The sequence below is a fragment of the Hemicordylus capensis genome, chromosome 6 (genome assembly GCF_027244095.1).
Source record: "Hemicordylus capensis ecotype Gifberg chromosome 6, rHemCap1.1.pri, whole genome shotgun sequence".
In the NCBI taxonomy this organism is placed as follows: Eukaryota; Metazoa; Chordata; class Lepidosauria; order Squamata; family Cordylidae; genus Hemicordylus; species Hemicordylus capensis.
In genome coordinates this window covers 133,590,039-133,613,663 of record NC_069662.1, presented here as the reverse complement: position 1 = coordinate 133,613,663, position 23,625 = coordinate 133,590,039, and the positions used below count along the sequence as shown (strand labels likewise).

The 23,625-nt window shown below is 40.8% G+C and overlaps 1 protein-coding gene across 7 annotated transcripts in view; it reads left to right on the top strand.

The window, feature by feature from the left end:
• The window catches only part of CDK14 (cyclin dependent kinase 14), a 417,778-nt gene that overhangs the window by 315,882 nt on the left and 78,271 nt on the right, over positions 1-23,625 (top strand). For all 7 annotated transcript variants that reach the window (XR_008309633.1, XM_053260459.1, XM_053260458.1 and 4 more), the window contains one exon: positions 22,768-22,907. Coding sequence is in view for 6 of the 7 variants with exons in the window: in XM_053260459.1 (XP_053116434.1) it covers positions 22,768-22,907 (140 nt within the window). In the remaining variant the exon portion in view is untranslated. The remainder of the gene's footprint in view (positions 1-22,767; positions 22,908-23,625) is intronic.

The following is a 23,625-nucleotide window of genomic DNA, read 5'->3' as shown; positions in this document are numbered from 1 at the left end:
TTTCTCAGCCGGAGTAGAGGGTAGCAGTGCTCCGTTGCTCTAGCTTTATTTGGTTTGGGGGCGGGGTGTGCTTGGGCGCCGGGTTGGACGCCCCATTGCTGCCTCTGGGCTCATCCCTCCCGGCTCATCCCTCTGGGTTCTCATCCCTCCCGCCTCCCAGAGTGCCATTCCCGCCGGCTAGTTTGGTGCCCGCCCGGCCCGGTGTCCTCTTCCCTCCCGCCTCCCAGAGTGCCGGCCAGATTGCTGCCGCCGACCCCGCCGTCTTTCCCAGCCAGATTGCTGCCCGCCCGCCGTCTTTCCCAGCCAGATTGCTGCCCACCCGGCCCCGGTGTCCTCTTCCCTCCCGCCTCCCAGAATGCTGGCTGGCAGCAATAGAACTGGCCAGCATGGCCGCCTGGTGTCGGCGGTTGTGTCTCCCTTGAACTGTTCTGCAGTTCACGCAGGCCGTTCGCGCAACCGTTCGCGCAGGCCCAGAACAGCCCAGGGAGACAGGGACGCAGATCCCCAAAGTTCCAAGGCCACGGACACTCACTTAGGGCTTTATTATATAGGATTAGATAGACTCCAGCAACAGCCACTGGAGGGATGCTGGGCTGGGGGTGGATAGGACCAGTAGCTCTCCCCCTGCTAAATGAAGAGAATTGCCACATTAAAATGGTGCCTCTTTGCCAGGTTAGCAGGGGACCTATTTAAGGTGCTGCTGGAGCTTTCTCATAACCAAAACTTGTGTTTGCTTTGGTTTTTTCCTTAATGAAAAGCAATCGGTACTGATTGCACTGTTGTCCCACATTTTACTTTGTGACATAAAATTGCCTTTAGAAAAGTCCATGTTATGTTATTAACACAATGTGCAAAAGTACATGGTAGGTTCTTTTTTTTCTTGCTTAAGAACTATAGTGCGTATCTAATGGCTTGGGAAAGGCAGATACACCTGGCTGGTTATCAGCCCTGTGATTCAGTGAGTGATCCTTGCAGATGAAGGATATTTCTGTGGTACCGTATTTTATGGACTATAAGACTCACTTTTTTCCTTGAAAAATATCCGCCAAAATTCAGGCGCGTCTTATATGTTTTAACAGTTTAATATGTTAATACTCTGAAAAACTGGATTAAAATTAAGGTGCGTCTTATAGTCCATAGCGTCTTATAGTCCGTAAAATACGGTATATACTATATACACTGTCCAGGTTAGATGTGCTAAAATGGAACATATTCTGCCTGATATCCAGTCTACTGTTGTGCATGCCAAAAAAAAGTAGTTTTGCGTAGTTTTGCAAGGAAGTAGCAATGTTTTTGTTAATCCTCCCCTTCCTTCTGCAGCCATTTGTGCCTCCTGAAAACATGTCCTTAAGGATTGCAGGACCCTCAGGGATATATTTTCAGGAGGTACAGAGAGTTGCAGAAGGGGAGGGGTGATTAGTGGAAACTTCATCTTCCCTCATGTTGCACATGCAGTGTTTTCAGTGCATGCTACATAAGTCTTGAATCTCAGCCACTGTTAAAAGCTTTATGGATATGCTGTAATTATAATACTAATTACACAGACAAAACTTTTAAGGGTAACCATAAGCTACATGGAAAGGCAACACAGTGTCTTTGGTGTTGCTGTCAGCCTTCATTAATGTTCCACAGTAAACAAGAGAACATGTTTTTCCCTCAGTGTCTTCAGTGACACGCAGAGTACAGGAGGACCAAGTGCACTATGGAGGATCAAGTGTATGCTGGACAGCAGGGACTGGGCTATGTTTGAAGCTTTCTTTTTTAAAGTTAACTTTTAAAGCCCTTAACAATTTTGGGTCAAGATACCTTCAGAAATGCTCAATTTTATTTATTTATTTATTCATTCATTCATTATCTTTCTATACTGCCCCAAACTTGTGTCTCTGGACGGTTTACAATTAAAATAATTTAAAACATTAAATCAATTAACAATTAAAATCATTTAAAAGATTAAAAACATTTAAAATCCAGTACTAAAATTATTAAAATTATAATGGGTGATCCTATTCACCCATTGGGGTTAGCTGGAGAGGTTCTAGTGAGAACAAATACCTTTCCCTGCGGAAGGCAGGACCCAGATTGCAAACTCACCAGCTTGTAAAAACTGTTTTGCTCTGCCTCTTTAAGTTTTCTATTGTCACATTAAGACTACTTTGTTTTGGCAAGCATTTGGCTTGCCTTCTGCTTGAGGGCTTTTATCTCTTAGAAATATTCTCTGAGATTCTGTGCACTATAATGCAGGCAGTTCTGGACCATCCATGTTACTGTGGGCATCTAAAGCAATGCCTGTAGTGATGCAGAACAGGGCTAGTGCACAATTACACTTCCATGGCACTATAGCCTTTGGAAACAATGTTCATAGCTCAATGGAAGTATGATTGTGCAATTTGAATTAGTAGCGCATCAGCAGTCTCCCACAACACTTCTGTTATTGTTCTAGACTTCCACAGCAGACTTCAACTTTGGCCCTCCTACAGATATTGGCCTACAGCTCTCATAATCCCTGGCTATCGGCTACTGTGGCTGGGAATTATGGGAGTTGTAGTCCAAAAACAGCTGGGGGGCCTAAGTTGAGCAGGCCTGGTCTAGAACAATAATACATCCACATTACCAGTGTAATATACAGTAGGTGGTTCTAAACCACCCATAATTACACTGCGTGGAATCTTAGCTGTTCCCTTTCTCTGCTGTGCTTTAGCTTTTTATTGTTGTGATTTTATATACATGTATTTATATGTTATTGTCGGGTGTCTCAAGCACTCTATTTAGAACAGAAAGGTGAGGGTAAAAGGTTAGTAAATAACAGTTTACATCAATGGGGCACTCACTGTTTGTGTGTCCACTCCCTCTTTTCTTCACCAAGGGGGCCCTCTGATAGTCACTTGCTTTTGAAGGTGCTGAAAAATCCTAGAACTGACCATGATTTTGAAGCTGTGAAATTTGAATAGTGTAGAGGTCATTCATGCATCATAGGAGAGGGAAGAGATGCCATGGGTGTATGAGATAGGGCTGTAAAGATGCTGTTATTCAGGGGCAAGCACTTAAAATACCCCCTGATTACCTTAATGGGTATTGGCATTCTGCTATGTAATCTTCAGAAGATCTTTTCTTTGCTTCCTGTGTGAATGCGGAGGGGAGCAGGATGCTGTATGTATGTTAAGCTAATCACCAGAAAGCTGCCAATTCATTTGTGCATGTCATAAACAAAAAGAAAGAAAGAATGACTCTGATCTCTCCACATTTGGCTTCTGTTTGCTTGTTTATGTGGGATTGCTATGTCATAAATAGATTGGGAATAATATCAGAGTTTACAAAATTCTGCACAAGATTTTTTTTTTTGTATAAAATTGAAATTATTCCAACCCATACTAATCATTTCCAGTATCCAAATATCTAATTTGTTACATTATATTGAATAGTTGTCTCATAAGCAGTATAAAAATGGGGGGGGATCCTATTTGTCAAAGAAATTCTGATACTTCATACTGTGAGAGCTTATTAGAGTTAACATCAGAGTTTTTATGCAAGTATGTCAAAATTAAAGGCACACTTTGAACACTTGGGGGAGCACTTGGGTTAGCTCAGGATCTACCACTCCGAAAATGGCAAGCTTTGAGAAATCCTGTTTGCCATCATTCTATAAAACTATTTTTATTTTGGTGGTAAAGAATAGCATTTTTTTCAAACACCCATAATCAAATGAATGTAATATTTTCTGTATCATAATTCACTTTCTCCAAAATCTACAAAGTGCTTGAGAGATTATCGTTTTAGATTGAGTCACCTTAAAGCATGTCAAAAAAAAAATGTCCTTTAAAAAAATCATCTTCTTGGATTGCTCTGCTTGTCTTAAGTGACCTAAATGTAAATGAAAATCACAGCCTCTCATATGTACAAAAAAATTGATTGGTGTATGCACTACTTCTTGTTCTAAATGAATTTAAGTGCTTCTCTTTCTCTCACTCATTGGTTTTTACTAGATATTTTAAAATACAGTATACCAAGGCTGGACAAACCATTATACTAACTAAGCTAAAAGAAGGGAACCAACCAAAGTCAGGACCTTGCTGTAATCGTTTTTCAGGGGCAAACAGCGGTGGGATACTGTAGTCATATTTCCAACAATAAAAATAATGATAATAAACATGGTAAGCATTTGGGCCACAGAGGAGGAGATAGGACAGGTTTGTGTTGATTCAAGGAATGACTACTAGGGTTGCCAACACTGTTGGCTGAAACTAGGGCAGGGACTCCAAGGGGGACCGGGTGCATGGCCACCTTGGGGTTGCTCTGGGACAAGGGCTTGCTAGGGTGGGCACACTGCAGCTGAACTAAAAGCACTAAAGCACTCACTGCCACTGACTCACTGCAGGAGGGAGGGATGGAGTGGGAGAGAAGGCGGCGAAAGAGTCCCTTCCTCAGCCCCGCCTTCCTCCCAAATGAGGCAGATGGGCCCGCACATCTTCCCGTCTGCCTTATTTGGGAGGAAGGTGGAGCCGAGGAAGGGACTCTTTCGCCGCCTGCTCTCCCACTCTGTCCCTCCCTCCTGCACTGAGTTGGTGGCAGTCAGTGCTTTTAGTTCCGCTGCAGTGTGCTTCTCATCAGCATGCCCACCCCAGAGCAGTCATGGCCCATTCCCAGTTTGGGAGGCGGGAGAGCTCTCGCCGTCATCCCACTCCACCGCTGCTCAGTGACGGCTTTAAATGTTTTTTTAAAAGAATTTTTTTAAAAGATCAAAAAGCAAGAGAAATTGCATCCCGAACAGGGCGAGCATTTCCCTGCAGGAAGTAGGGACATCCTGCACAGTGCGGGATAGTTGGCAGCCCTAGACTGAGCATGCCTGTATGTGAATATGGACAGAGGGGGAAAGTGTTGCTTATGGATCCAGAGAGCTATGTGACCACACTATTTCTTTTACTTCCGCTAATGCTAACTGCTGTGAGTTAGCATAGTGGCCATTTTATTTAGTCTAACCCTAATTTTGCCTTTTTTTCATCCCTTGCTCTTAGCAATTCATATATTTCGTTGTTAGCATTAGGATAAAATTGAAGCCAAAATTTTGAAATTGAATTTGGATAAAATTAAAATCCTTCTCAAATTGTTGAGAAGGAAGAACAACCTAATAGCATTTTCAGGGAGGAATCAGGGTTCTGCCAATTCCCTTTTGAGTTTTGAAGCTGGGTTTTGAAATACATTTGCCCTAGCCGAACAGGCTTGCTTCCTGTATAAGTTCATCATCTTCTTTATTACATTCTAATACTAACAATCAACATGCCCTTTTCAACTGTTCCATCACAAACCCAACTACCTGCAAATACTACCCAAGCTACGCTTCCTTTCTGTTCACAATATAGGATTGGAGCCTCATAGAATTCTGTTTCTATTATTGAATGTTATAAGGGTTGATTTCTTCATATCTTCCATTCAAGTGATTTGGGGTAGTTTTAAATCTTCTCTGTACTGAATCTCATTTAATTTTTCCCCTTCCCTATTTTCTATAGGTTTGTTTGTTATACCCTTAGAAAGGTGTTTGCAATGTCTCCTGTTTTAGAATTAGCATTGCAGTGAGTTCCTCCACTGTTTATCCTTTTTGCCCAGGTTATTAATAAAGATGTTAAATAAAACTGGATAACACTAATCCCTGTAACACACAGCTGGATATTTCCCCTCTGAATCAATAGATTCTCTTTATCTTTACCCTTTGTTTATGGTCTGTCAGCCAGTTCCCAGACTCTGTGACATATCTGAGTTAGTTAGTCTGAAAAGCAAGATTATGTATGTGAGGAAACTTTAGGAAAAGGAGATTGGCCAACCCATTTGCTAGAATTTGCTGCTTTGGAATTAATTTCTTAGAATGTTTTCTTCAGGTTATATTGACCCCGTTATTATTGTTGAGCAGATTTGGCTGCTAAAATTGGAGAAACTGTTCTCTTTCAATGTTGAAAACTTGAGCTGAACCCATTGTCTATGCCACTGCAAATAAAGAATAGCCTTGATTAACAGCAAGTCTCCTAACCCCAGGCTGTATTCCTCTCTTTCCAAGCAGTATCCAAAATCAGAATTAATCCTTGTTGAGAAGGAAGAACAACCTAAGAGCATTTTCAGGGAGGTATCGGGGTTCTGCCAATTCCCTCTTGCAAGTGCCCCACCACATTGATTCTTCCTGCAAATTTGTCTTCCCAAATGTACGTTTGCTGAGATAATGTATTGTTCCCCCTTCCCCCTGCCCCAAAAGTACTCTCCTCAGACCATCTCTAGTCACAACTTCAACTGAATGGCTTGGATCCTAAATTGCTCCTGCACCATTGAAAAGCACTTCCATTCACATGAAGGGGGCATGAATTTCACCAGCCCCACAGTGCCACATGCCATCTTGTTCCAGAGAGTCCCCATCCCTAGGAGCAGAATTTTGGAGAGCATAAGAGGCTGGAAAAGGAATACAGATGTGGAAGCAAGTGGAACAGACAGGGCTTCAGTCTGTCAGTGGAACAGAAGTTAGGATCCAAGGACATGGGTGTTTCAGCTATAGTAAGGTAGATTTAGGATAAAAATAAAAATGAAACTCCTGGCCTTAAGACCAATTCTGCAACAATATGTGTTAACTATACAAGTTCTGAAATAGTGGCCTTTGCAGGTCTGAACACATTTTCCTGATATGTGAAGGTATCACAAATTTGATTTAAATAACAGGCTGTTGTTCAGAAGATATAAACCTCAAATTTGTATTGACTTCGTAGGGTTTCAGTAATGTATTAGCCTCCCCCCACCTTTTTTTTTTGCCTGCCATATCCTTTTACTTATCACCTGCCTCTGGCTAATGATGGGAAGAAAACGTTCTTAGTCCTATTACTACACAGGTCTATAGATTATATGGCATAGTTGTACCAGTATAGTTAAGACAGGGAGTAGTCTCAACATTCCACCACTATAAGCCCTGAACATTCTATTGTGTATAAAATCAAAACTATTTCTCTGATCTGCCTGGCCATCAGCACACATTCACTAGGTGACAAGAGACACCACTCATGCAAATTTGGTGAAGATCCATTGGAAAATGGCTTAGATAGAGCAGTTTAAAGTTTTTCTCTTTTGAACAAGGGTTTAAAGGGTTGGCAACATTCTTTCGGACTGAGGAAATTGCATTGAAATGATTTTGTAGTCCATTTGTATAGTGTCAGTCCTTAGACGTTTTGTCAGAAAAGGGCCTTTTGTATATCTCTCTGGGACCCAATCAATGGTTATTTCACAATTGATCCTTAAAGTTGCATAACTTTTAGCAAATAAAAAGTTGCTAAAAGAGTCTGTGCAATCTTGTGAAACTGTGGTGCGCCCACATTTTGCTTTGGGTTTCAGTTGGACATTGGGCTGGGGAGGGATGCATCAGCAGACATTTAACAGGTGAAGTTTCCTTAATCACTTGCTAGAGATGCCCCTGATGAATTTCTCCCTGGTGCGTCTCTGATCAAAGCTGGGTGCATGGAGTCTTATTTCTAAAGCCATCATCATATTCCAAACTGTACAAAGTCTTTACAGCTTATACGGCGCAGAAGTTAAGATGGGCAGTTTAACTTGCAATTTCCATTCCTTTTGGAGCAGGAGTGAAAATGTAAAGCATCTTAACTTTCATCTTAAACCAAAGATTTTTGGATTACTGAATACAAAATAAGGAATATCACATCGGCAATTAAACAAACATCTCCAAGCAACGAATTATATGCAGTTGTCTGTTTATGGTAGCAGTAGGTAGCAGTATGAGGTTTCAATCATCTTAACTTCCAATTTCCTTCTAAATTGAATCCCAACTGGAATCAATCCTTGGCTAGATTTGGTGGAGACTGTGTTAGTTTCAATTTGTGCCTGCCATTGTTGCTAATACTGTAGCAGAACTCCCATGACACTAATTTTTGCCTAACTCCTGATATATGCATCTGTACATAATCCAAAATACAACAAATGTAAAACCAAAATAAAAGCAATTAAAACAATTTCATTGGATAAAAACAATTACAGTTTAAGATTAATTTTAATTAAACCCTGAAAAAGCAGGTGAGTTTTGAGGGTCTTTTAAAAAGCAATCAGAGTTGAAGGAACTCTTATTTTGACAGGGAACATATTCCAAAGCCCGGTGGCAGCAACAGAGGAGGTCTGAGAAGGTCTGTCTCCCGAGTCACCACCAAATGAGTCAGTGGCAACCATAACCAGACGATGATCATAACCAGATGATGATAATAGGCGGCAGGGTTCATGACAAAGAAAATGCTCTCTTAGGTATCCTGGGCTCAAGCCATTAAGAGCTTTATATTTTGCTCGGAAACATAGCAGCAGCCAGTGCAGTTCTTTTAAAATTGGTGTTATATTATCCCTTCAGGTTGTCCCAGAGACCAGTCTGGCTGCTGCATTCTGCACCAATTGTAGCTTCCAGACTATGTACAAAGGCAGCCCTACGTAGAGTGCATTACAGTAGTCACGCCTTTAAGTTACCAGCATATGTACCACTGTTTTAATGTCATATACCTCCAGAAATGGGCATCGCTGATGGATGGATAGGTGGATTAACAGAATAATTGGAAATACTTGTTTCTCTCAAGGTGACTTTAAATAATTCTGCAACGTTTGGTCCCTGTTCTGACTGACAGTGTGATCCACTGTCTATGTAAACAGATACATTTTAAACTGTTTAATTCCAATGAATTCTCATTCATATCAGGAATGAGATATTATTTCTGGATAAAAAGCATAATTTACTAAAATATATATACATTTCTGGTGTCTACTGAAAATCCTGATAAAACATGCTCTGTGTGAATTGCTGTTGTCATTGGAACAAGATAGTGTAAGCTCGTGTTTGCTTTAGAGGAAGACATCAAGTTGAAACATGTTGGGTATATAACACGCCATCATAAATTTCTGTATTGTATGCACCAGGCCTTGCATCTTTTTTAATAGCCTCTGTGTAATAATTGAGAAAGAAAAGAGGAGCAGCACCAAACAATTTTTGTTACTCAGGTACAGTCAATATTAAGTCCATCATTACTAGAGTACAAAAGCACCAGTTGAAATCCTAAATAAGTTGTTTGTTTTTTAAAATCTAGGATGTCCACTGGATCTGGCTGATAAAATGTGCAGTTATATTTCTTGCCACAGTTTTTAAAAAGACAGTATTGCCCATTCAGCAATGAACTATGAATAAACCAAATCACCACAGCACTGGTGCACCTGTCATTGCTGGAGGGCAGATAGGCGAGCGATTCCAAAGGGAACTGACCTTTTTCTTTCAGGCATTGAGTCAATTTCATATCCTAAGGCACAAATTCTGTGTGAAAGTTGTTATATCCCTCAACATATTGGACTTTAAAATGTCCTTTTCTTCGGCCATAACAGGAACACTGTAACATTAAAATCATTGTCTTTGTAAAAGGCTAATTTTTCAGAAAGTTATGAAAGGACACAAATTTAGGTTTAACATAAAGCCTTTGGGACATTTTTCCCTCCATGAGTCAGCTGCCAGCCCCTCATATTGATGTCGAAGTAGTGATAATTCACAATCTGTACCAAACAGAGGATTTTTTTTAAAAAAAGTATTCATTCAAATGAGTGATCCTAAAGCATTCCCACATAAGAGAAATATTTGATCATTCAGTGAAATCAACCAGCATTATTTTCTTGGTTGTCAGCTAAATCCTTCAAGGATAATCTAGAATAAATGCCAGTTTATGACCTGTTTTTCTTTAATTAAAAAATTTATTAGCCTATAAGAAACTTCCTTTAGAGTAATCATGTTGCTTTCAATGGCTTGCTGTTAACCGAAGAGGTTTTTTATTTAAATCTCTTACTTTAAGGGCAACCTAAAAAAAGGAAATGTTGAGCACGTCCAAATTCTTTACACATCTGAAATATTATTTATCTGATTTCTTGTTGATGGGAGGACACTTCTCAAGGTGGAGAGTAGTATTTGGTCTGTTCATAGTAAAGTTGCACTCTCCCTTACAGTTTGAGGAACTCATGAACCCAGCTCTGCCACATGGTTTTCAGGCAGTATGCATTGCAGAGTACTTCTTTAGTAGCTTTGATTGGTTCACCTTTCTGGCAGGCAGCTACCTGACAACTGAGATATGTGCTTAGTTAATTCCAGATTGGACTGCTCCAGTGTAGGCTATGTATAGCTGCCTTTGTGGAGTGTTCAGAAACACAAGTTCATTCAAAATGTTGTGGCCAGACAGCGAATGTGAGGTGAAGGGATGTGCACAAAATGGATTTTGTGTTTCATTTCAAGCTCAAAACGTAAGGTGAAATTCTTGAAACGTTTTGTCGAAATTGCAGTTGAGCCAGCTATTTCAACAAAACAAACTCGAAACTTTTTGAGTGTTCCGGCAATAGGGAACAATGGGGAAACTCGAAATACCCCATTGTTCCCCTAGGGACACCAAAGTGGACTGTGTGATAGGCTACCACCCAACCCACAAGAGAAATGGGCAAGCAATCCCCCTGCTAACTGGGCAAAGAGGCACCTTTTACCATGGTGATTCTCTTTATTTAGCAGGGGGAGCGTAACTGGCCCTATCCACCCCCAGCACAGTACTTCCAGTGACTGTTGCTGGTGTGTGTCTTATGTTTCTTTTTAGAATGTGAGCCCTTTGAGGACAGGGAGCCATCTTATTTGTTATTTCTCTTTGTAAACCACCCTGAGCCATTTTTGGAAGGGCGGTATAGAAATTGAATTATTGTTGTTGTTGTTGTTGTTGTTGTTGTTATTATAACAAAATATTTGGAGGACTGGTTCTCGTGATCATTTTAATATATAGCAATAGCACTTACATTTATATACCGCTCTATAGCCGGAGCTCTCTAAGCGGTTTACAATGATTTAGCATATTGCCCCCAACATTCTGGGTACTATATATAGCAAAACTGAGATCCCCAGTTTTGCACTCCCATGGAATATGTTGCACTCCCATGGAATATGTTGTGCGAACTCAAACATTTTTGCCAATTTCAGATCTGCACCACAAAACCCTGACATTTAACCAGAATCAACCAGCTGAGTTAAGATCTGAGATTAACAATCCCAGTTAAATGTCAGTTGGTCATGGCACAGGTCTGGGATCAGTGAAGAAATTCTGAGTTCACACAACACTCTCCACAGGAGCGCATGCATCTCAGAGCTCTTGGATTTGCCAGTAAACTCACATTAAGATGATTATGTGAACCTTGCTTTGCTCCTTTGTGGCCTTTCTTTGGTTTGCTCATAGCACTATAAGAGTCAGATTTGGGGCTGGCTGCCACCCCCCCGTTCATTCAATTTGGAGGGGGTGAGTCTGGAAAATGCAGAAGGTATCCTTCCCCACTTCCTACTGAAACATCCCTGGATAGTAGAGGGAGGAGTTATTAACCTCACAGCACATATCCTCCCCAATATGAACCTCCTGATACTTGCTATAAGCTGTTAAGTGCATGAGAAGGCTGAGTTCTCATCACTCTCATTTTAGTGTAGATGTTAGTCACAGTAGCAGTGTGCTTCCTCCTCTCCAATAGATAGCAGTAAAGACATGAATTTCCCCTCTCTAGATAATGAGATGTTGCTGTAATTTTTCTTACCTCTGTATTGTGCATTCCTTTAAAAGCTTATGTTTTTAATTCTATTTATTTACAAGCTTACATGCATCTGTGTACCTAGGGAGTCCCCTGAGTACAGGAGTACCTCGATATTCACAGGGGTTCCATTCCAGGTTGCAGCCGCTGATATGGAAACTGTGAAAATTGAGTCATTGGAGACTATGGGAGATTCCCATAGATTAGATTAGGTTAGATTCCCAGTTGGCTAAAAATCGGCCCAAAATCAGCTGACTTTCACAGGGGGAGTTTCTTACCATACTCTGCTGTTTCCGCTTAGTCATGCTGTGCCCCCATCAAGGTTGCCAGAACCTAAGGGAGATACTCGTGGGTCAAATGGGCCGTAAGCCAGAATTTGGCTTTTAAAAAGCCAAATCTGCCCACTCAGCCCCAAATAGGAGAGCTGGTCTTGTGGTAGCAAGCACGACTTGTCCCCTTAGCTAAGCAGGGTCTGCCCTGGTTGCATATGAATGGGAGACTAGAGGTGTGAGCACTGCAAGATATTCTCCTCGGGATGGAGCCGCTCTGGGAAGAGCAGAAGGTTCCAAGTTCCCTCCCTTGCTTCTCCAAGATAGGGCTGAGAGAGATTCCTGCCTGCAACCTTGGAGAAGCCACTGCCAGTCTGTGAAGACAATAGTGAGCTAGATAGACCAATGGTCTGACTCAGTATTTGGCAGTTTCCTATGTTCCTATGTTCCTAATAGGCCAAAAATCAGTGTGCCCCCCTATTTTCCTTAACGAAGACAGGAGCCATTTTGTGGCTTCATCAAAGAAAATGGTGGCCAGAAATGACCTCCGCGGTCACTTCCAGCCACCAACAACCCATGGATACGCAAGGTTGTCTTGTGCTTTCCCCTCTTTTTCTCACATATGCTCATGTCTTTTCTGACCGCGGATATTGAATCCGTAGATAACGAGGTCCACCTGTATATAGAAACTGCTACCTTGTGTTTGTCAAGCCCTATTTTTGCTTCCAAATGAATAGATACTCAACCACCAGTGTTCCCTCTAAGGCGTGCACATATGCGCTTGCACACAAGTTTTTTAAAATTTCTGCTCAGTTAATTTTTGGGCCCACTCAGGTTGAATCAGGAAGGCCTCATTCTGAATGCATGCATGCACACACTGCCTTGATACTACTGCCCAGAACAAAACTCATTCTGCACACAGATGAAAAAAAATTAGACGGAACACTGTCAACCACCTGAGCTCGCTACTACTATATATTATTTTAGTGTGTTAATGACTGAATTATGTTAGTATGTTTTATTGTTAGATACCCCAAGTGCCTAGCTCACTAGCTGGTAGCATATCAATATTCAATTCTTTAAAAATGTTCTTAAAACAACAATGCCACCGCCACCGTGTTCCATTGCAATCTCTAAAAATAAGAGAACCCTCTTACCTGTGCACTATACTAGATCTGGAAGGGCATGCCCCTCAGTGTGGAGCATGTTTTCCCCGAAGACTCGGTAAATTTCAAATAAGAATGCCTTTTGGAACCAGTTAAAGATCTTTCTGTCACCACAGACTGGGTCATATGATGTGTTTTTTTAATCACCTGAAACTTTGGCATGGAAAAAGCTACAAAGTAAATGTATCACATTAAATAATACATATTTATAAACCTTTTTAAAAGTTTCCATATCAGTAGGTTTTCCTCCTTGGCATGACTTGACACAAAAAATAAAAACTCTTGTCTTATGCCATGGCAGGAACAAGGAACCCCCTCTGAGTATGATAGATCTGAGTTCTCCACTAGAATGATTTGTATTTTTAACAGTGACGAATTATCACTGACTGCAGTGACTGAAGAGAAGTCGCCCTTTTCAGGGCATGAACTCTTGGTGAGTTACTGAACAAATAGACCAGTACTTATTTACATTATAATGAAAGTAAAACTTTTCAAATTCTGCACGTTAAGACTGGAGACAAGGAGTGAAATTTATGAGTACGAATGTTTCTTTAGTGAGAGTTGAGCTGATATGAAAGATCAAATGCCGTAGGCTCATAAGAATGTTGCACTTCCATTTAGAACAATTTAATGGGGGTGACTTTGCTGGGGGGACACCATTTTCACTCAGTGACAAATTTGAAATCCAGTGTTGTCCTTTTAGCTTCTTTTGGAGATGAACTGTTGAAGTTCCTGAAGAACAAATGGTGGCAAGGATATGGGACACATGATTGCATGATGTGTGAAGACTATTTCAGATATTCTTGTGCAGTCTTTTTATTTCCCTACATTTCCTCCTTGGCTTATGTCCAGGCACTGATGAAATAAATATGTGAAGAAAGTATGTTATGGATTGGTGTGTGTATGTTTATATATATATATATATATATATCCCCTTTTATTATACCTAAGATTCAGTGAAGTTGATATAAATTCACCATGCCTTCTTTAAAAAGCATAACAAAAAGGCATTTTTCCTTTTAGAGTCATACTGTAAAAGGTGATTTTCTTTCACTCAGTTTGCTTTAAGCCTGTAAAAAGCATTAAGTGAAAAATCTGATATATTTGTTAGGGTATTTATTGCATTAGTAACTTATATTTTAAATTCTCAGTGAAAGGTTTACAGAGGACATAAACCTTGAAGATTTTTTTCCTCTCAGGATTAAAGATTCATTCTCTCTCTTCTGGGGAAATAAGTTTTTAGTAATTATTTTAGCTCTGTTTATTTTCTGAAGATTCCATTTACTGAGATGGACAAAGGAGGGTTTTAAAACACTTTCCTAGGTAGAAGATTTGTAGCCTTTAAGGATTCTCAAAAGAATAAAAAAAAGCTTCTCATTAAAAGCAGTCAGTGCAGTGTTCCATTAAATTATATTTACGAGTAGCCTACAACCTTCAAATGCATTATGGATCCTGTACATTTTCAAACATCCTGTCATAGTGTGTGTATTCTCCCTCCCCCCCCCCATGCTATAATGCATAATATTAGACAAACAGGATTGCTGAAAGAATTAAGATAACTGACTGATGGTGTGCAAATTGAAAGGAAGTCATTGTGGAAATCTTCCTACGTGCACAAGTGGTGAGAGGAAGGAGGATGTGATAATTAAAGTATCTTTAAAAACACATTTCCCCTGATTAAAATAAAGTCAGAATTCTTAGACAAAATCTATCAGTGTAAAATATGTCCTTTTAAAAAGTTTCATAAATACCACCATTTTGGCGTGTAATAGTCCCCATGTAAACAGTAGGGTTTATTCATAAAGTATGTCATACATTAGGAGGAAGAGAAGAAAATGTGCCAGCAAGTGACAAGGGAAGGAGAGGTTATTGGTGTATCAGCACCAAAGCAACCATAGAGCTCCATTGTTGATCATCCTCCAAGTAATACCTGGTGGCCAGTAGTAGAGCAGGGGACATGGTGCAATGGCTAGTACAGTAGTAACTGTCTCACCTTAGGCTCTATTCACAAGCCTCACTTAGTTACCAGCCCAGCTTTGCAGCAGCCACTGCCTCACCACCCAGCAGGGCCAACCTTTTTGCTGCCCAGGGTGGCCCAAGGCATTACAATGCCTGAGGCAAGGCACCAAATACTGCTTGCCCCACAATCCTAGTGGGGGCTAGCCCACTTGCAAGTTTGAAAGTGGCACAGAGGGTGGGGAAGAGGGGAAGCTGCCAGCATCCTCATCTTCTCTCCTAGGTGCTGCTTGCAGAGTTTGCAAGGGTCAGATTGCAAGGGTCAGAGCTACTCCAATGGCAGCAGCGGAGAGCATCTTCCTGCCCTGCTGGTACCCCAATTATCCACTGCCTGAGGCGACTGCCTCATCTTGACTCCTGAAAGGGCTGTCCCTATTGTTACTGCTCTGACATAACACTAGCTACCCTGTTTCCCCGAAAGTAAGACCTACCCCGAAAGTAAGACCTAGCAGTAATTTCTGATGTACCGCTAATTGCCCTAGTGCATTTTTGGGGGCTAAAATTAATATAAGACACTGTCTTATTTTCGGGGAAACACGGTAGCTGTTCACAGCCCATGTTTTTCAGGCAAATAGAATGGTGTCAGGGCCAGGCAGTGAAGATCTCAGGATGGCAGGTAGTTGCATGTAGCCACTTAAGTGCTGAATTCCTTCAATTCATGAAGATTAATTTAATATCTTCAATTAAGGAAGAAGAGCTGGTCTTCTGGTAGCAATCATGAATCGTCCCCTTTACTAAGCAGGGTCTGCCATTTGAATGGGAGATGACATGTGAGCACTATAAGACATTATAGGGGATGGAGCCATAGCTCACTGGAAGAGCATCTACATACTTGCATGCAGAAGGTTCCAAGTTCCCTCCCTGGCATCTCCAACATAGGGCTGAGTGGGTCTCCTGCCTGCAACCTTGGAGAAGCTGCTGCCAGTGTGTATAACTAGGCCTGCTCAAATTTGGCCCTCCTGCAGATGTTCTCCTACAACTCCCATAATCCCTGGCTATTGACCACTGTGGCTGGGGATTATGAGAGTTGCCGTCCAAAAACAGTAGGGGGGCCTACGTTGAGCAGGCCTGGAAAATACTGAGCTAGATTGACCAATGGTCTGACTCAGTAGAAGGCAGCTTTCTATGTTTCTAAGCAGGCTGCTGGTAGTAGTGGTGGTCACGGAGGCTGAAGGCAGGGACCTACAAAAGCTAGCAATTGAACCTGTTAGTGCTATGTGGTAGAACGCAGCAAATAAAATTATACTTTATAGATCTTTAAAATGTGCCTTCAGTTATGATGTTTGTCCTGATGGATGATTTATAGGTCTTGATTGCTTTGAGATTAGTGCTGGTGGCACAGCACATCCACAGGGCAATAATTAGCAATCCACTTGCATATACTGGATTAAAATCACTGTGCTTTTAAATTAGAGTGAGGTACCTATACAGCAATATGTTTTGGAGCCTTGTTTTGTGTTCTGTTTTTATTGAGGGCAAAATCCTGCTCACCCTGAAGCAAAGTATACCCAGTGCTGCAAAAAGCAGATTTATTGATTTTTTTGGAGCAAGACATTGACTGACGTGTTGAGAGAACCATTCATTCTCAGCAGGTCTCTCATGTCTGCTGCCTCTGTTGCTTCCTAGATTGGCCCAACCATTTTTATTTCAGTAGAATATAAATATATCAGACTGTGCTCTGCATTATGGTTCTTATATTTGAAAGTCTACATTCTGTATATTAAGCTAATCACAACCCTCATATATATTTCGATTTTGTAGACATTGGGCCTATACAAGACTGACTTTGATATTCAAATTGCACAGATGCTCATAAACAGAGAACTATTGAAGCCTATTCTAAGTAATGTTGGCTGTTGTTCAAACCTCCCTCTTGATCTAGTTAATTGGATATCTTTTAGTCTGCAAAGCCAAACCAAGGGAACAATCAATATTTAATACTTTGTAAGCAAACAACCAGGATATATTTTATTTATTTATATATATCCTGCCTTTCAGTCATATCTAAGAGGGGCCTTCCAGGTGGTGGTAACCCTTTAAAAACAAACAGTAGTACAAAAAAATGAATAAAGCAGAGATAAAAGCAAGGGAAGCAACCATTCATAGTTAAGATATAGAGCAATAAAACCAAGTGAAAATAATAACACCTAAAACAAAATCCGAGGCAAAAGAGATCAGATTAGTCTTTGACAGGAACAAGTGAGCCAACCAAGATTCATGGGGCAAGGAATTCCATAGCCTAGGTGCTACTGGTGAAAAGGCTCTGCCCTCCATCCCCACCAATCTGTCTTCAAATGGTGATAACATGCAAAGCAGGGCCTCCGATAATGAATGCAGTGAAGGAACGGGTTCATGGGAATTTCAAAATGATCTGAGGATGTTGGTTCCCCCAGAGTTTCACTAGCAAAGGAATGAGTTTTGACTTCTTGAAAAGGAAAATGTTTGCATATTGCTGTTAACATTTGGAAGTGCTCATCTGACTTGCTCTCAAAAATGAATACAGGATTAATCTTTGTTTGTTTTTAAATACCCAGGTCTTGAGTCAAAAAGTGAATTTGAGCTCTGCTTCTCATTTCATTTAACAAGCAAAGCATCCTGAGTTCAGAAGTTCAGTGCACATGCCGAAATCCCTCTTTCCTTTGAGAACTAAAACCAAGCTTCAGTAATCCTAGTCATGTTCTGCTTGACCACATACTGACCCTTTTTTGCAATAGGAAGAAACTCAACACTCTCTTTATGAAATTAAATCAAATGCTTGTGATCTGGGAGTTTTGTAATTGTGGGGGAGTCATGTAATAATAAGCTAACAACTTGTGGGATTAAAAATTGTGAAGAGCTTTTAATTTATGTCCACCAGCAGCTGCCAATCAACTTCCAATATTGCCAAACAGGCAAAAGAAGGCTCTTATTGCTTTTTTACTTTTAAGCTTATTGGATAATACGTAAATACAGTCAGGTTGGTTCATTCTAAAAAATCTCTTTAGTACTCATTACATTATTGAATGGTCATAACAGTAGCAAGTATTTTATTATACTATTCTGTAATGGCACTCTGTTAAAATTATTTGTGCTGCCATAGCCAGCAAACATTATTTTCTTATTAGTGTGACAGCAAGTAAAGCAGCAATATTGAGGCTTGCCATATCACGCATACCAAGTTACAATGTAGACCAACTGCTGTGACACAACATCTGATTATGTCTTAGACATACAGTCTTAGTCTATAAAATCCCACTCTGTTGCCATGTAGGAAGAGGGACATGGTAGAAGGAGGACTTGTTTCTTGGGCTGTTCTTCAGCCTGTGTGTAGATAGTAATGTTAACCATTGTTTCTGATAAGCAATATTGTCTGACTTCTATCAGATTGATAGTTGAGTACATTTAATGAATGTTTGAGGGGGAAATGACATGCACCTCTAAAAACTTTTTTTCCCCTGAAGGGGCTGGTTTTCTGAAGGAAGAGGCCCGTTTTGAACTTGTTTTAATATTTTGTAAGCCACTTTGCTGTTTATAATGAAAAGTTAGCTATAAATGGTTCAATAATGACTAATGTTGCATGCCCCCCGCAATGTTTCACATGCACAACAATGGACAGGTGCTTTTCACCAATCCTACCTTTCTCTGCTGTCCCCAATGTCCCCGAGAGTTGGGGAACCTTCAAGGACACATTTGAGGGGCATCTGGGCTGGGACAGTGAAGAGAAAGGGGGGGATTGCTGAAAATCAGCCCTTATTGTGCGTGTGAAATGTTCTTAGGCATATGTGAGCTTCTATCTCAATAACAAATAAGTAAAAAGAACTGAATAAAGAAATGATGTATAGGGAGGGGTGATTATCCCTTTCTGCCTCTCCCCCCACCCCCTTTTTTTTCTTTTTGCTCCAGGCTGCTTTCTCCTGCCTTGTGGCATTCTGCTTTACAGTTTGATATTTAGGCCTTGATTCTATGTCTTCATAAAAGTAGATTTTATTTCACCAAAGTTAGTAGGCAACAGACTTATAAATTGTTTTCAAGCATTAATTAAATAGAGGCTGTAGTCAGTCAAATTCTTTCCCCCCCTACAACTAATTTTGTTTCCAGAATAGAAAGTTCTCTATGAATACTTAAAACTCATTACAGATCATTCAAATTTGTTCCATAATTCTTTTTGAAAGATTGTCTTTGTGCATAAAGGATCTGCTTCTTTGAAATATGTTGTCCACATTTTATTCTTTGAGACCATTCTACAGTGAAAAACAAAAAAGTTGCTTTTGAAATAATATAAATTATTATATTAATAATATAATATAAGTTGCTTTTGAAATAATATAAATAAATTGCTTAATTTATTTAAGCAATTAAATAAATTGGGGGAAAGTTGCTTTTGAAATAATATAAATAAATTGCTTAATTTTCTTCAGTTAAAAATACCGAATTGCTCATATTAAACACAAGGTCAGTTCTACATATTAATTTATTTAGTTATATTTGGAAGGTTTGTGGCCTTTCTGTTTAAAACCAAGCAACTGAATTTGAGACAGATACCCAGGCTTACAATATCATACTAGGGTAGCTCTGCCAAGTTACTTTAGATTTATGTGATCATGAGATGATAAATGTGGACATTTGAATATGGTTTTCTCTCCCTGTGCCTGCCAACTGTGTCTTTGTCAGCAGTATATGTACTGACATTTACTTGTGCCCTTCACTCTGAAGTGTTTGCTTGTAAATGTCAAGAAAAGCTGAATGGAACAATTCCCATCATTTGAATACAGGGAATAAATGTTCTTTGCAAAATGTGGGCTCCATAGGTAGGTGACACTATGGCCTGTTTTTGCATTTCAAACCAAAAATGCAAAAGAAAATATCACTTTAAAAATGTGTGCATACATGTGCCCCTACAATAGTTAGGGTGGACTCAAAAGACTAGGTATATTTTCTGTTGCCTAACATGCTAGTTTTAGCCCTTAAACCCTCTAGCTAGAAAATGAAGCTGTTCTTACGATCAGCCAAAACCGGGCTGAGAAAACCAAGCCCGTTCTTGGCTTTTCGTAAGAACTGCCAGGAGCTGTGCGGCTCCCGGCGGCAGGGTGGAGGCAAACCCGCCAAACAAGCCAGCCACTTAAATGGGATCAAGAGAGTGAGCACTCTCTTAGACCCAGTTTTTTAATCGTCTGTAGGCACCAGCTGCTTGCAGCCAGGGCTGGGAGACTGTTGGGCTCCCGGTCGGGGTTGGGGGTACACCCACAATGCACTGCACACTTGTGCGATACATTATGGGATTTCCAGAGGCTGAGGTGATGTGCCCCCAACCCTCTATTCAGCAAGGGAAAGCTGGTGTCCGTGTGGGCATGCAGTCTGTGCTCCCAGCATGGAAGTGGCAATTGTGTGCGGGGGAGCTGTTCATAGGATTCCTCCCCGTGCACTCCAAGCCCTTTCTTACTGATCATGAGAAAGGGCTCATTATATCCCTGCCTTGTCATACAGATGATCAATAGCTGTGCTTCTCTTCCTCCATGTAGCCTTCCCCGCTCACACCTGTTCTCAGAAGGGATGTGCATGAACCAGCGCTGGGCTGGTTTGGTGGCCGGGGGTTACTTTTAAGGACCAGAGAGGGTGCTCTTACCCCCCCCCTCCAACATTTCACTCGCCGGCGCTGTGTCCAAAATCGCTGTGTGAGGCAACAGTGTACTGGCCACTTCTGGTCTGATGCTGACCGGGGCAGCAATAGGGTATGCTGCCACATGGCACAGTAATTTTGGACACAGCGCTGGCAGGGGAAACATGGTGGGGGGGGGTATGAGCACCCTCCCTGCTCCCTACAAGTAATCCTTCCATCGCTGAACCAGCTCGACTGCTGGACCAGATCAGAGGTCCAGAAAAGGACCTCTGAACTGGTTTGTGCACTTCCCTAGTACTCAGTGTGGTATCTTAAACTTCAGTATGTGTTCGTATTTGTTAGGTTGATAGGCCCTATCAACCATTTGTTAGGTTGATAGGATAGACTCAAACAATAGCCTTCCATGGCTGCAAACCTTACTATTATGGAAATACCAATTGATATCAAATAGCAAGCTAATAATAGTCTAGCTGCTGCATAAAACCACCTATGACAAGTCTCATAAGACAAACAAAATAATTCCATGGTCACAACAGGTGCGAATGAACTTTTATGCGAAGACAGCCTGAATTAACATTCATTTCACAGTTATGTTTGGGGGGGTGAGGTATCATCCCTTGGTAAATGCGCAAAGAGGAACCTTTTGAAAGTGGTGATTCTCTTTATTTAGCAGGGGAAGAACAATATCCATTCAGTGGCTATTGCTGGTGTCTGTCTTATGTTTCGTTTTTAGATTGTGAGCCCTGTGGGGACAGGGAGCCTTTAAAAAAATAAATCTATATCTATACACTCTCTCTCTCTCTCTCTCTTTTGTTGAAAAGCGGTTTATAAATATTCATCTTATTCATTTCTTTCCTGAACCCTAAAGTCCATAAAGTTTTATTGCATCAGAAAATTCATAACAAAGGGAATAATCAGTTGGCTGGATTTTGAAATGTTGGAACAAGTTTGATGTTAGAAGAATGAGTGATGGCCTGCAACGGTTAGATTATATATGTATGTTTTTCTCCCTCCATTGATGAGAGATTGGTGAGATATTCTTCTCCAGGTGAAGGTTCTTAGCTTTGCAGGATCTTGAAAGACAACTAAGCTCCATCTATTTACTCAGCTCCATTCAAACATGTCTAAGTCAAAAAGACAAGTGGTGTGCTTCACAGGATAGCCATGCCAAGTTAATATTCGAAAAACAACCTTAAGCTCAACTAACCATAGCTGATGGTGTGAACCAATCTAGAAGCTACAATTAAACAATAAGTTTGATTAGGCCCTCTTATCTATTAGAGGTTACCATTGATATTACTGATGATGATGATGATGATGATAATTAATAATAAACTTCATTTGTTAGCCGCCCCATAACAAATTGTTCTCTGGACAGCTCACAACAGAGGATTAAAACATAGTGATTACTGGTAATAAATATGCACATCCCATATCAGTTGCAGAGGAGGAATGTGACCTGTATGTGGGCCTGGGTCTATATTCCTCTTGATTTCATTGTCTTTGGACAGTGTTCTTCATTGTAAGGAAGTGGTGGGCCCCTGTCGACCCTAAGTATAGCTCCTAATTGTTTGTTGAGCCTGTGTGAAACTTCAGCCAAAGCTGAATACTCTGCACATGCAGAGTATGGCACATGTATGGCACCATGCAGGGACTTTCTCATCGTGTAACGCTGTGCTTTGCCCAGTACGGGGGGGGGGCCTGAAGTACTCCCCGGCAGACCCTTGAAGTGAGGGAGATAATGAAGGAAATAAGAATGGGTAGAGCTGGGGGGGGCCTTCTGGAGCTGCTGGTTGTCTGGGTTCTTTGAGCTCATCCGCTCAATTATAGCTACACCCCTGACAGAGTGCTAGGAAGTGTAGCCCTTCCCAGCGCTTTCCACCTAGAGCCCTCAAGAGAGGGCTCCGTCTCCCTTAAAGAACCCTCCCAGCACTGAGAAAAGCGCAGCAGTGTGGGAAATGGCTCTCATTTTGAAATTGTAGTGTTTTGTTTTGTTTTGTTTTGTTTTGTTTTGCCAAAGTGGCCTCTGCTTGAAAAATAGTGAAGATCACTAAGACATAGCTACTGTAAATGGGACTTCATTGTTTTTTCCTTGTTGCCTCTCTAACTTTTCTTTCTGCCTTTGTTTCAGACTTAGCTATGTGAACCATGCAGAGGATCTGGCCTCCAAATTACTGCAGTGTTTCCCAAAGAACAGATTGTCAGCACAGGCAGCTCTGAGCCATGAGTATTTCAGTGATCTGCCCCCGCGGCTATGGGAGCTAACTGACAGTGAGTATAGCACCATACCTAAATAGAACTCCGTGTGTGTGTGTGTGTGTGTGTGTGTGTGTGTGTGTGTGTGTGTGTGAGAGAGAGAGAGAGAGAGAGAGAGAGAGAGAGAGTAGTTCAAATTCCATAGTTTGCCTGATGCCCCCCCCGCCCCGCCCATTGATTCTCCCTTCCTATCTCTATAGTGCAGTCTGTAGCCAGCTATCTTTATATTTGATTATGTGTGCAGCCAAGAGAATTATATGATATGTTATAAAGGAAAGAGGGGAGAGAATTTACATATTTAGTACATATTTAGTACATATTTACATATTTCTTCATAATATGCAGTATTTCTGAACTGACTGCAGTGCACAGGATACAAATCGAATACCATTTCATTCTCAAACATTCCATTACACAACCCTTTGGTTTGCTATTTAGAAGACCAATGAAGACAAAATAGACAATTGGTTAATTTGCAAAATTTAAATAGAAAAGAAAAATTTGAGAATGCTTTCAATATTTGCATTCGGCTCTGTTTGTATTTTTACACACAATATATTAACATTATCATGAGTTAAATGATCTTAACAAGATGCTGTCAATTACTTTTAAACCTATTTGTCAAGTTTTTGGCAAGGCAAGCATATTCCTTCGTGTGCTGTTGTCGCAAAACTGCTTGAGAACCTTTGTCTCTGTGAGTAGCTGAGAATTAGAGTAAGACCTTCGTAAGGCT